This window comes from Chinchilla lanigera, unplaced genomic scaffold, assembly GCF_000276665.1.
Source record: "Chinchilla lanigera isolate Chin_1 unplaced genomic scaffold, ChiLan1.0 scaffold00059, whole genome shotgun sequence".
Classification (NCBI taxonomy): domain Eukaryota; kingdom Metazoa; phylum Chordata; class Mammalia; order Rodentia; family Chinchillidae; genus Chinchilla; species Chinchilla lanigera.
In genome coordinates, this window is record NW_004955460.1 from 10,929,108 (window position 1) to 10,941,977 (window position 12,870).

Below are 12,870 nucleotides of genomic sequence, written 5' to 3' on the forward strand. Positions count from 1 at the left end.
TTGTTTCCCAGCTATTTCTGTCCCACTTCCAGCCCCGCGACAGGGACTGCCTCTCGGGAGACAGATGCTGAGCTGGAGCTTCGGCCGGCCATAGGGCGACTAGCTCCTGTCTCTGGGGAGCCAGTGGGTGGGGCCTTGGCGGGCTGCAGACCTGCCTGCCCAGCCCCTGTGGCCTGTCAAGTGTTTGGTTAATCTGAATTGCCAAAAAGAATTTGATTACCGGTGCCACCTCTGGTGCATTCCAGAGAGGAGCCAGCCTTCAGTCCCGCTGGGAGAGTCTGTCCCCTCTCCAGACACCAGCAGGCGGAATGACACCTGACTGAATTATGTTTGCATGGAAAGCTTGGTTCTGGCTGCTGCTGCAAAGTTAGGATTTAGGGAAGAGGGGCATAAAGCGCAGTGTGCGAGGTTTGCCGATCCTCTTTCCCTGCCGGTGGAATGATAATAGGTTCCACATTGTCCTGTTGGAACGGAGCAGTGTCCCTCCACCCATGTCAGCCTGTACTGACCGCTCCCTGCCCCGCAGCTGTGACTTGAGCTTGTTTTTCATCAGAAACGGGGGACGAACATTTGCCACAGCAGGTGCCCTGCACCCCTGGCTGTTTGGCCTGGAAGGTTCCCCAAAGTGTTTGTGTGACAGTGAGAACTGAACAGAAAAGGAAAAGGCAGGTCACATTTCCCAGAAAAAACAGATCTGATTACCCAGGACGTGCTCTGTTCCGTAGGGTTTTTCTGCACTTCTGGCCTTTTAAAAACCAAACCCATTTGGACAAACAGGCTGTCCTCTGCATTTTGTGATTAGGGAAGAAGGTGATCCTTGTGCAGGTGGCTCTGGTCACTGGCATCCTGTGCATTAGCCACAGGGAGGGTGACCGTAGAGGAAAAAGACTTCCTGACAACCCCAAAGTAGTAAGCTTGGAACTTCACAGGGACTTCTTGGGGTGAAGGAGTTACTGGGGAGGAATGAGTCACTGCTTCCCACTTACATCGTCTCCCTGCTTTGCATGGTTTTCCTGACTCTGCTTCAGAATCTGGTGCCAGAGGCTGCTGGAAAGGAGGGAGGGGCGCTACTGAAGCTCAGACACCACGGCCCCTCACTTGGGAGGGGACCTAGTGGTTACGTATTTGTAACTTTCCACTTGTTTCTTATTAAAGCAGAACTGTGGGAGTGTCAGACCTCACCAAACCTGCGTTACCCAATGCAAGATGCCCATCACTTCTCCACTGTATGCTGGGCCTTTAAACATGCGTGTGACTTTGTGGCTTTCCTCCCTCCTTAGGGGTGCTTTCTGCAGCTTTTGACATTGTGTTTCAATTTACCTTCAGGCTCCATCTCGAGAGACAGAGGCTTCCTCTGCTGTCACCCACTGTGGACTGGGCTCCGGACCCTGGGGAGCCTCTGTCCAGGGAGATGTCCCCCAAACTTCAGGGAGGGCCACACTTCTGCGGAGGGTCAGGTCACCTTGAGAACATGTGCTGGCTTCTGAGCAAGGGTGTCTCCAGAGACAGGGTTGTGCAGCCCTCAGAGATGGTCTAGAGGGCTGAGCTGTGAGGCATTGGTCTTGACCCTGAGTTCCCTTTGGGGACAGATGTGAAGCTGCCAGTATGTGCAGATGCAGAACAAGCAGTCTGTGATGTAAATGCTCTCTGAGAATGCTTTTGGTGTTACTTCAGTGAGGGGTCCATAAAGGGAAGCCACTGCCAGCTCTGGGCCTCTCAGGATTTGACAAGGAGACTTGTCGTATATTCCTCTGGGGAGGAGAAACTGCAAAATTTATTGACCTCATGAGCACCTTTTGTGATCAGTAGCTGGAATCTCTGGGACAGCAGCTGTTTGAAAGCAGATTCAAGTCTGCAGAAAGCCAGTACGGGGTGAAAGGCTTTGCAGTGATACATCCTAAGCAATAGGTTGTGTCATCTTATGCACCAGGGGTTAGTGTCAGGAACCCAGGCTTCTGTGTGTGAAGTTTTAGAGGAGCTGGGTCCTCCCAGAATGCTTGGCAATGACAGGCATGTAGCTCTAGGAACAGACTGGTGGCCTGCTGGTTGGCTTCATTCAGGAGTGGCTTGGTGGCAGTGAGAGGCCCAGGGACAGGGCTGCAGTGGGCAGCAAGAGGATAGCTGAGTATCAGCTTCAGCTGTGGCGGTCTGGACACTTCACATTGCTGGGTTCACTGAGGATCCCTACACAGCCCCCTGCCTCCCTCAGAGCCTTTTCCAGCACCCACAGGACTGCGAGTGAGCTGAGGCTGATTGTAGTGGAGTTGGCTGGCTAGTCACAGTGGCAGGTGCCCATGCTGCCTTCAGTGGGTCCTGCGCACTCCTTCCAGAGCCTTCTGAAATATGGGCTTTTCCCCTGGCTCACTGGTCTGTCTCTGTGGGGGACAAGAGCACAGGAGGGCAGAAGTCCCTCAGAAATGTGTGCACAGCTTCTCCCCATGCCCTAGTCTTGCAGCACAACTTGGGGAGCCTGGCCCTGCTCTCTGCTGACCTGCCCCCCTGGGGCATATGAGGGAGACCCACAGATAATCTCCACCTGTAAACCCTGTGAGGTGCTTAGAGTACTGGGATTAGGATTCTGCAACACATCAAAGCCTCCCAGGGCCATTTCCTCCTCTCCCAGTGAGACTGCATCTCCAGGGCTAGATGTGATGGGTGGAATGCACGCATTCCAGGCATGCCTCCCCGTGTCCTCAGCGGCTACAAGGACATCCTGAGCTGCATCCCAGGGAGGTGTCTCCTTCACATTTGGGAGCAGCCTCCTCTGCCAGGTCATGAGGGAGCAGCACTTTCTTGGGGGTTCCTGACTGCAGTTTGCCATTTCCCTAGCTCTGTGTGCATGCGTGTGTGCGTGCGTGTGTGGGTGCGTGTGTGCGTTCATGCGTGCGTGTTTGAGACAGGGTCTCATGATGTAGTTCAGGCTGGCCTTGAACTCACTGTGGAATCCAGGCTGGCCTCATACTCACAGTGATCCTTCTGCCTCAGCCTCTTTTTTTTTTTTTTTTTTTTTTTGGTTTTTCTCTGGTACCGGGAACCGATACTCACGACCTTACGCTTGCCAGGCAGGCGCTTTTGCCACTGAGCTAAATCCCCAGCCCCTGCCTCAGCCTCTTAAGTGCTAGGATTACAGGTATATATCATGCCTCACTCCCCACTTGTTTATGATGGGTTTGCACTCATAGAGAGCCAAGCTGGGCCCCTACTTGTTTGCCCCTTTTTTCTGGCTATGATGGGGCCAGATGGTGAGCTTGCTGGGACAATATCCGCTGTGATTCTGCAGTGCCTATCTGTGCCCTGCTGCCAGCCTCAGTTCCCTGTGCACTGTGGCCAGGACTTCCCAGAACTGCAGCCTGGGATGAGGGGACCTCGTCATGCTTCCAAGTAGCAGCTTTCCCTGAAGGCGTGTCAGCTGTCCAGCCTGCTTCATCCCAGCAGGCTGCAACCCAGTCGTCAGCTGAGGTGCTCCGGTTTGAGGTGGCCTGTTTGCCGGGCTGGGACACTGAGTGGCTCTCCTACCTGTGGGATTAGACTCCCATCTCTGTTCTTGGTGCTGACCTGTTTCATTCTGTGCCCCTAGACCCCAGCCTCTCCCCACGCTTTGGCTGACATCCTCGGCCCTCATCCCTGAAGACCTGCCCACCATGTTTTATGGGACTCACTTTGTCATGTCTCCACCCACCAAGAGCAAGCTGAAGCGACAGGGCCAGCTGTTGTCCAGCATGCTGTCCCGGACACTGAGCCACAAGTATCGGGACCTGGACTCTACCCCATGCAGCCTGGGTGCCAGTGATGACCCTGCAGAACTGTCCACCCAGCTCTCAGCTCCTGGAGTCCTGAAGGTGTTTGGGGACAGCGTGTGCACGGGCACCCACTACAAGAGTGTCCTGGCCACTGGCACATCCAGCGCCCAGGAGCTGGTGAAGGAAGCCCTGGAGCGCTATGCCCTGGACCCCACATGTGCCGGCCAGTACGTGCTATGTGATGTTGTGGGTCAGGCTGGGGACCCTGGGCAGCGGTGGCAGGCCCAGTGTTTCCGGGTGTTTGGGGACAACGAGAAGCCCCTTTTGATCCAGGAGCTATGGAAACCTCGAGAAGGTTTGTCTAGGAGGTTTGAGCTGAGAAAGAGATCAGACGTGGAAGAGCTGGCTGCCAAAGATGTGGATACCATCACGGCAGGTGAGGAAGGGGCCGTGGGGCCGAGGGCAGGGAGGTGGTCTGGAGCAGGGGACCGGGAGCAGAGGAGCACATGGGCAGGCATTTTCTCCGGAAGAGGTGAGTGGAGCCTGCTGTGGGCCTGGGAAGGATTCTCATTTGTCCACCACTTTACTTTCCGTGGCTTGGACATGGTGGTTTGTCAGACTGGTGTTGCACTGTGGCTTTGGTGGCGTTTTAGGCCCAGTCCACCCTTCTGTTTGATTGGGTCACTGGCCAGCCCTTGGTATATATTGCCTACATCATCACATATGCCTCACAGAACCCTTCAGACTCGGTGAGAATCCCAGGGACAGGGCCGTCAGAGGGAAAGACAGTGGAGGAGGCTTCACACCTGCATGGTGTTGTCAGGTTGCAAGGTCTGCAGCAGTGGGGCTGTGAGGGTTGTGTGGGTAGCTTTGCAGGGGTCTGTGGTGCCAGGGCAGTCAGAGGCCATTTTTGGGTGAGTCCCAGCCTGGAGGCAGTGGGTTATATCCTGTCTGAGAGCCTGCTTGCCCTTGGGCCTGAGGACCCAGCGGCCTGTGGCCCAGTGCTTTGAGTGTTGATTCAGTTGGTGGAAAGAAGTTGAGTACCCTAAGAGACAGATGCCATAAAAATAATTTTTTCAAATACCGAAAGATTTTTAAACATGTTTTGGATCAAGCATATTTTACTTTTCTTAGTTTACTGTAAAACAGCCAGTGGTCCTACTCAAGCCTGTGGCCTTGGCCCGTTGCCCACAGGAGGACATGTAACGGTCACTGCGACTCAGCACTCAGTCTTGCAGTGTTTCAGGTGGAAAGCGGCCTCTAGTCCTTGCTGGCATTTTGGGTGCCTCCTCAAGGGTTGTGACTGCTCACTTTGTCCAGCTCTGCTTTCTCGAGAGCCTTTCTGCCCTGGGGTATGGTGTGAGACAGGGATGCGGGGGAGCTACAGGGCCCAGCCTGACCAGTCCAACTCCTGACCTGGAGGACCGGATGACACCGCAGAGCCGTGAAGGCTTAGTGAAGCCTTGTGTGCATGCTGCTGCCGTGGGGCTCAGTAAGTCGTGCTGAGGGACGGTGCCAGCAGTCCCTTCTGGCAGCATGCAGGCCATGGCGCACAGGATAGGCTGGGTGGGCAGGGACAAGGTCCTTACAGTGGGACTCTCCTGTCATTGACATCAGTCTGAATTGCTAGCAGTGGCCAAGGGCACTTGAGTCTCGGCAGATAAGCACCCTGCTTGTCGGCAGCAGGAACTCCTCTCTTGCTCCATGGGCCGCTGTTTAGAGGGGCTTGGCTTTTGTCCTGAGCCTGCCTTGCAGTGATGCAGAGAACCTCTCTCTCTGTGGTGCATCATTCCAAAAGACCTGGTGTGGGGAAGAGGTGGGTGGTGGAGGCGCCGGGGTGCTGCATGGAGACAAAGGACCCTTGATGTAGAAGGTAGCATTTCAGTCATTCTTTTGCTCAGTGTTTCCTCCTCCATTAAGTGGGCAGCAAAGAGCAGGCTGGATGGAGCCACTGCAGGGCCCAGCAGCGCCTCTCATGAGGTCAGCGTGCTGTGATGCTGGGTGAGGCAGAGGCTTGGAAAGCCCGGTCTGCTTGTGCAGTAGCTGCTGGCCTGTGGGGAACAGCAGGGTCCAAGCGCAGGTTGCAGGATGCTGGAGTTTGCTCCGTTCACCGCCCTCAGAGCTGCTCCTTTCACTCAAGTCAAGGCGTGAGGAAGTTCCACAGCCTGCAGCCTCTTAACCCTGATGGCTTTTCAAGCCCTCCCAATAAAGAGCCCATTGAGCTGGCCGGTCTGCGTGACCCATTTGTTGGGTGGCAGTGGGTTGCATTACCTGCCCAGCAGGTCCAGGCCCCAGGACATCCTCTCTGGCTGGCCTCCTCTGGGTGTTGCCTGGGCACCTGGTGCTGTACCTGGCAGGGCATGGTAGCCACTTCTGGGGCTCTGCCTCGTGCAGAGATGGGGCCCCGAGGGCTGGGAGTAGAAAAGCAGGCTCAGTGTGGCTGGGGCTGAGGAGATCCACAGACACCAAGCAACACTGAGTTCTGCCCTTGACGGCAGGGGTGGGCCTGACTTAGAGCCAGAGCTCAGGGCTCCGACCTGAGCCTGGCTCTCCTGACAGTCCCTACGGTACGACACCAGAGCGTCTGGTGCACATGTACACACGCGTGCGCGCACATAGTGATGCGCTCAGCCGTTCCCTGGGAAAGAGCCCAGTGCAGCCCTCTGTGGTGTGGAGGTGGCCATTCCACGCATTCTCTTAACCCCTTCCCACGCCCTCTGGGAGGTCAGGATATGGGAGGGAGCCGTTGTGGCTGGCTGTGTGCCTCCTGAGGGCCTCTCTGAGGCTCAGTGTCCCCCTTGCTGTCAGGCCTCTGTGGGAACAGCACAAGATAGAGTGCCTGGTCCTGGAGGAGGGGACAGGGGCTGCCCACTGTGGCTACATGGTGACCGTGAGCCTTCAGTGGAAGAGGGGGCATTCCCTATCGCTGCCACACTGCTCCATTGTGTCCTGGCCCTGTTCTGAGCCTCCCGGGCTGCAAAGAGGGTTGCATGCCCTCTTCTGAGGGAGCCCCAGTGCAGGCCTGCATGCTGTTGGCGCTTGGTGGTGACACTTGCTGCAGTGAAGTGAATGCTCACAGGCAGGTGGGTGCTCTGGTTTTCGGGAGAATGGGAATCAGGGTGGCACTGGACACCATAGGGCAGGCCAGGAGGGACCACAAAAGGCCTGGCGCACCTTCCCCTTTATCCACTCCCTCGGGGCTAGGATGAGGCTGCCCCATTTCACCAGGGAGGGAATGGTCAGATCTGGTCTGCAAAAAGGTGGGAGGCCTGTGAGTGTGCTCATGTGTGTGTTCTGTGTGTGTGTGTGTGCGCATGCGGATGAGTGCAGGCTTCCTGGGCTTCAGGCCCTGGGGTGCCATAACCCAGAGGCTTCTTGTGCCCGTTCTCCTTCCTATCTCAGCAGACCTTACATTGCCATCAGCCAGTTCTTGTCTTAGAAAGCTGCAGCTGGGGTGGGGAGGGGGAGAGGGCTGGTGGCTGCTGAGTGGCCAGGATCCCCAGAGGGCCCCACTGAGGACAGCCACAAGGATGCTGAAATCAGCACACACCGGGTCCCAAGAACTGCTCGGCTGTGGCTGTGCACCCATAGTCGTGCACTTTTGGATTTAGTTTTCTGTAAACATGGCCCTTCCCATGCTGCTGAATTCCCTGCTTTCCACACTATCAAAATACGGAGTCTTTGCGGAGGGAGGTGTCGGGGAAGTGGTGCTGGCTGGAAAGTAGCCCTCAGTAGTTTCCTTGGGGCTGGGATTTAGGGCCCATGCCATATTGAGAGGCCTGGGTCCTATCATTGAGATAAAAACGACAGCCATGCTCACTGTGGGAGGGTGACAGCAGGGCCATGTGGTTTTTGTCAGCGGCTCAGGACGGGTGAGGGAGAGGGTTTGTGTTGCCTGTGTGCAGTGTGCCAGGCCCTAGGAAGCCCATCTACCTTCCTCACCTCCCTGCGAGTGGAAGGAGGGTGTTTAGACAGGCTCCTCGACTGCCTCGCTGATGGTTTGTGCTGGAAGCCCTGGCAATGGGAGACACCCTGCGCCTTGGAGCAGCATCTCTGGTCTCCAGGCCTCTGAGCTCCAGCTATAACTGTCACACGTGTCCAGGACATTGCTACATCCCCTGGGCAGACCTGCCCACTGGATTCAGCCCAGAGGAGTGCTGTTGGTGCCTGTCACCCAGCACCTTGCTGTGTGCTACCTGCAGTCATCGGACTTGCTCTGATGGCCCTACAGCCTCACTGGTCTCTCCTAGGTGCCTTCCTGGGGGTGGGGGCCTTGCAAGCCCACACTTGGGGAGAGGGCAGTGCAGATTGCAGCTGTGCTGATGGACATCTTGTGTGTGTAGCTTTCAGAGGCTCCGCCCTGGTACCTTCTGGGGCAGGGTCTCTTCTCTTTTGGTACCTTCTTTGTAAAAGGGCAAGTGTAATGCTGAGTATGGTGGCACACACCTGTAATCCCAGCACTTTGGGAGCCTGAGGCGGGAGGATTGCAAGTTGGAGCGCAGCCTGGACAATTTAGCAACTTATCGAGACCCTGTCTCAAAGTAAAAAAAAGGGCTGGGGTATAGCTTAGTGCAAAAACCCTGGGTTCAATACCTTGTTTACCGCCCCCCCCCACACACACAGAAAGCAGGTATAGAGAGCTTTTAAGGCACCTGAGATTCAAGGCTACCTAAATAAAGGCTCGGGATGCTATGGCACTTGTCACTGGGCTCATGACTGAAAAGTACAGCCCACCAAATGCCTGCTGAGGAGCCTGGTACACAGTAGGCACTCATTTAACCTGTGGGCGGGTTGGTGCCCAGGGGAGAGAAAGCTGCTCTGTGGTCTCAGCTTCTGGGGTTCCATGGGGGTCCATTGTCTTTGTGGAGGCCGAGTGTGCCACTGGGTTTGAGATGGCAGGTGGGGACAGACCTGTGTCCTTGCTGGGTACCTGTGCTCTGTTGTGCCACCTCATCACCTGTGGACTGGTCGTGACACACATTCCCCTGGGGACAGCTAGGATCACGCCCGTGGGAAGCCACAGCTGCCTTTGTGTCCCTCTTGTGTCTCCAGCCTCCCCGTGTCACTTTCTTCTGGAACTCCTTTCTTCACAGTGGATCAGACTGTTAAACAGCTCCTGTCTTGGCACAAAGGGTTGACCTGGAATGCTCCTCCTCTTGTCCTTTGCAGCGTATTGCCAATGATAGGATCCTGGTGAAAAACATTCATTTTATGTGGTTTGGCTAAAAACAAAACAACCCAAATGTTTTTCCCCCAGACTAAAACTAGAAAAGTAATTGAATTTAAAGACTTTTTTGACATTTCTAATTCAAAGAGAAAATTAAGTCGAATAGTATGTTGTTCACAGCCACTGTCATCCTTCCATTCACTGCGTGGATTTTAAAAACATCCCTCCCTTCAGTTTCATCGTAGAAGCTCCATGTCAGAAGGGCCCACCTTGCCCCATGGCTGAGCTTGGGAACTGCAGAGAGATGTCCAGCCACGTGCTGTAAGGAGCTACTGTTGGAGATGTTTTGTGTAGCCACCAAAAACACAAGGACATCACCAGTGGTGTAAGATGTTTGAAAAACGTAAAACATAAGACAGATTGGCAAAAATGTGGCCAAGGTGGACACCTCAGGTCCCAACCTAAGTAACCGACAGACGGGAGCATCTTCAGAGGGGATGAGTTTAATTGGAACGAGCCTTGCAATTGGAATCCTTGTGCCATAGTAAACTATGTATGTGTGCATTCAAAGACACACAGAGAAAAAAGGGGTTTTAAAGGTGAAATGAGTGTTTAAAGGTTGCATAAGTCATTATTGCCTATGGGGAGCAATAACAAGGGAGGTACCAGGCCAGGAGGGGATGGGCAGTTGCTGGGCAGAAGCATTATACAGTGTCTCTGGACGGTGGCCAAGGCTTCGGTGCAGGGCTGCGGCTCTGCAGAGTTGCCTGTGATTGTTCTTGTCGCCAGGCGCTCATGCATGATATCCACTCCTCCATAATGGCTCACCATTACTTATATATATATTTTTTAGGGTTTGACACAAGTGACTCCATCTTGATCCTGGCAGCTTTCACCCAAGGAAGGCTCTCCATCCTCTCTAGTGGAAGGGAAAGAAGAGACAATTGTGAAGGCTGGGGATAGCTAATCCACTCTGCCACCTAGCATACTGTTTTTAAAGTGACAGCCCATTTCCCTAGAGTAAGAGGTTAATGAGGTTAAAGTCATGGCCTAATCAGAATGGAAGAAAGGGGTCTTCCAGATAATGATTTCCCAATGATTTAAATGAGAAAGAAAGGTCTTCTTCATTTACTGGCAAATATTCATTGAATGACCGCTTTGTGATAGGCACTTGACTGGGTGCTGGGTAGGAGTGGACAGCAGCTAATGGCCAGATATGGTATCTTGTGCCAGTAATCCCAGCTGTTTAGGAGTCTGAGGGATGAGGGTTGCAAGTTTGAGGCAACTTAGCAAGACCTTGCCTCAAAATAAGATTGGAGATGTAGTGAAACAGTAGAGTGCTTGCCTAGCATTTCTGAGGTGCTGGATTTGATCCCCAGCCTTCCCTTTGATCTCCCCAAAACCATATGTATAGCTACTAACAAAATAATCATATAATCTTGGAGCTGAGAGTCTAGCGGGCAATAAAGACAAAGATATAATAACTCAAAACATAATTACAAATTGTTTTATGCACTATGAAAAGCATAGGTGCTAATTTAGAACAAGGTGGAGAGGCTCTTTCTGAGCCGATGAACTTTAAACGCATGTCAAAGATGACAGCACATGAACCAGCTAACAAGCAGGATGCAGTTGGTGGGGTGGGAAGATCGTTCTGGCAGAGAGAAGAGGATTGTGCAGGGACTTGGGGGTGGGAGAGGATGAAATAGGGACAGGGCACTGAAATAAGGCCATTGTAGCTGGAGACTCGCAGGATGGTAGCAAGTGAGACTGGGCAGTCAGGAAGATCAACCTGGGCTGTTAGGTACTTTAGATTTTATTTTATTTTGTGTTACTGGGGATTGAACCCAGGGCCTTCACTGAGCTACATCCCAAGCCCATTTTTAATTTTTTATTTTGAGACAAGGTCTCTCTAAGTTGCCCAGGCTTGCACTTGGTAATCCTTCTGCCTCAGCCTTCCAGAATGTTGGGATGACAGGTATGTACTACCACATCTGGCTTACTGTTTACTTATTTTTGTGTGCTGGGGAGCTATTTTGATTTTAGACTAAGTGTAAAAGGAGGCCATTTTAAGGAGTTTAAAAACTAGTCTGGCTCCTACGTGCATGGTGTGTTGAGAAGGTCAGTAATAGCTGATTAAGTGATTATAGAAGTCTAGGCAAGGGTTGATGGTGTCCTGGACTGCAGTTATGGGGAAACAAGTGGAGAGAAATGGGTGGATTCCAAATGTATTCTGAAGGTAGACGCCATAGTATCTGTGAATGAAGTGGATGTGGAGGTGAGGAAGAGGAAGGTGTCAAGCATGAGTCCTAGGGTTCTGGGTAGATGGAGATGCCATTTCCTGAAATGGAGACTACTGAGAGAGAAGCAAGTTATGGGGGAAATACTTAAGAGTTCTCTTTCAATTATGTGAAGCTGAGATATCCCAGTGGAAGGCACAAGCATGGCAGTCAGACAATATAGATCTGGTGCTCAGAAAGGAGCCTGATTATGAACACTTTGTGAGTAGGTGACATTTAAGGCCATGGAAATCGAGAAATGATCTTGGTAGTGGATGTATGTACAGTATGAAGTAGTGAGTATAGATTTTAAATTTCTGGCAATATGTGAGGTTAAGTATCCTGGAAAATCTTTGAAGATAAATAAGCTGGAAGTGCATCTTTTAAACACAGGTAACAGAAACGAAGAAAATTCCTAGGGATGAAAAAAGGAAGTATCTTAAAGCCACAGAATTTTAGCAGACTCTGAACCTGTAATTATGCTGGAGGTATTTGTCAGTCTTGGCAACTAAGAGACTTATGCATAAGAGCTGCCCCCAAAGAGAAAGAAAGTCTCTGAGACCTTACAAGGGAGTTAAAACAGAGAAGCCCTTCTCTATACAGTTAGAATCCTGCAAAATTCAAGTTGGAGGGAAAAGATGGGATAGGAAGAATCTATACGTAGTAAAAGATGAGTTGTCTTTCTTGACCTGGGCTCTCAGTGGGAAAAATTAAGTCTCTTCCTTAGAATTGAAAACCAGGGTTTTTTTCCTCATGTTTTTGGGATTTGAAATTGCACCACCATGGTTTGGATAATCCCCTTCAATAAGAACTACATTACAGTGCGGTTTGATAAGAGTACAAGGCCATCTGGTAGACACAAAGCAGACCCTCTTTGGCAGGACTCATTTTCCACACATGTATCCCAAACTTCACCGGAAGTGAGCTCAAGATCCAAAATTACAAGACACAAGAAGTCTTGCTACCTTAAGGAGTCGATGGAAGATAACAAACCATACAACTAGATTTTGAAGAGCATTAGGAATGGGAAACATTGGTTATAGAATAATAAATAGGTATGTTTAATGTATTTAAAGAAAATATGGACGAATAGAATGTCACCGCAAAAAAAAGATTATTTGAAAAGAAAATGGTTCCACTAATAAGAATCTTAAGTATTTAAATAAACGTGTCAGTGATTCAGCAGCAGACTGAATATAGCGAAGCGGGTGCCGGGAGGTGGCCTGGGCCGCGGTGAGCAGGGGAGATCTGCTCGGTCTCCGGGAAGGGACTCGGGTGTGTGGACAAGCCTGGGGACCTGGAGGCCGGGGCGTGAAAAGAGCGGCCCTTCCGACGGACGCGGGGAGCGGGCGGGTGAGGTGCGGGCCCGCGCACAGCGCGGCGGGTGGCGGGCTCTGGGGCAGGTGTGCACTGCGCCCACCGGGGAGGATGCGGGAGCCGCCGTGCGCGGGGCTTGTGCGTCAGCGTTTCCCTAGGCGCCGGTGGGCGACGCTCGGAAAGCTGCGAGGGGAGGGTGGCGGGGTCAGCGAACGCGCAAGGGCGGCCTCGGCAAGGTGCGCGGACCGCCAGGCTTTGCGGGGGCCGAAGCTCCTCCCGTCCCCACCCCGCCTTCGCGAGGCCGGGCGCAGGCGCGCGCGTGCGCAGTCCGTTCTGGACGCCGCCGGCGGCCGGCGCCATGTTGACC

At 52.9% G+C, this 12,870-nt stretch overlaps 3 protein-coding genes across 3 annotated transcripts in view; all 3 read left to right on the forward strand.

Moving 5' to 3' along the window:
* Positions 1–3,660, forward strand: part of Mmd2 (monocyte to macrophage differentiation-associated 2) — a 59,870-nt gene extending 56,210 nt beyond the window's left edge. The window contains exon 7 of the mRNA XM_013521253.1: positions 3,578–3,660. Coding sequence (XP_013376707.1) covers positions 3,578–3,628 — 51 coding nt within the window. The 3' untranslated portion in view covers positions 3,629–3,660. The remainder of the gene's footprint in view (positions 1–3,577) is intronic.
* The window catches only part of Radil (Ras association and DIL domains), an 83,426-nt gene that overhangs the window by 22,164 nt on the left and 48,392 nt on the right, over positions 1–12,870 (forward strand). Inside the window, exon 2 of the mRNA XM_013521246.1 lies at positions 3,578–4,176. Within this exon, the coding sequence (XP_013376700.1) occupies positions 3,642–4,176 (535 nt within the window). The 5' untranslated portion in view covers positions 3,578–3,641. The remainder of the gene's footprint in view (positions 1–3,577; positions 4,177–12,870) is intronic.
* The window catches only part of Papolb (poly(A) polymerase beta (testis specific)), a gene marked incomplete in the record, with an annotated part of 4,460 nt that continues 4,258 nt past the window's right edge, over positions 12,669–12,870 (forward strand). The window contains 1 exon segment of the mRNA XM_013521248.1: positions 12,669–12,870.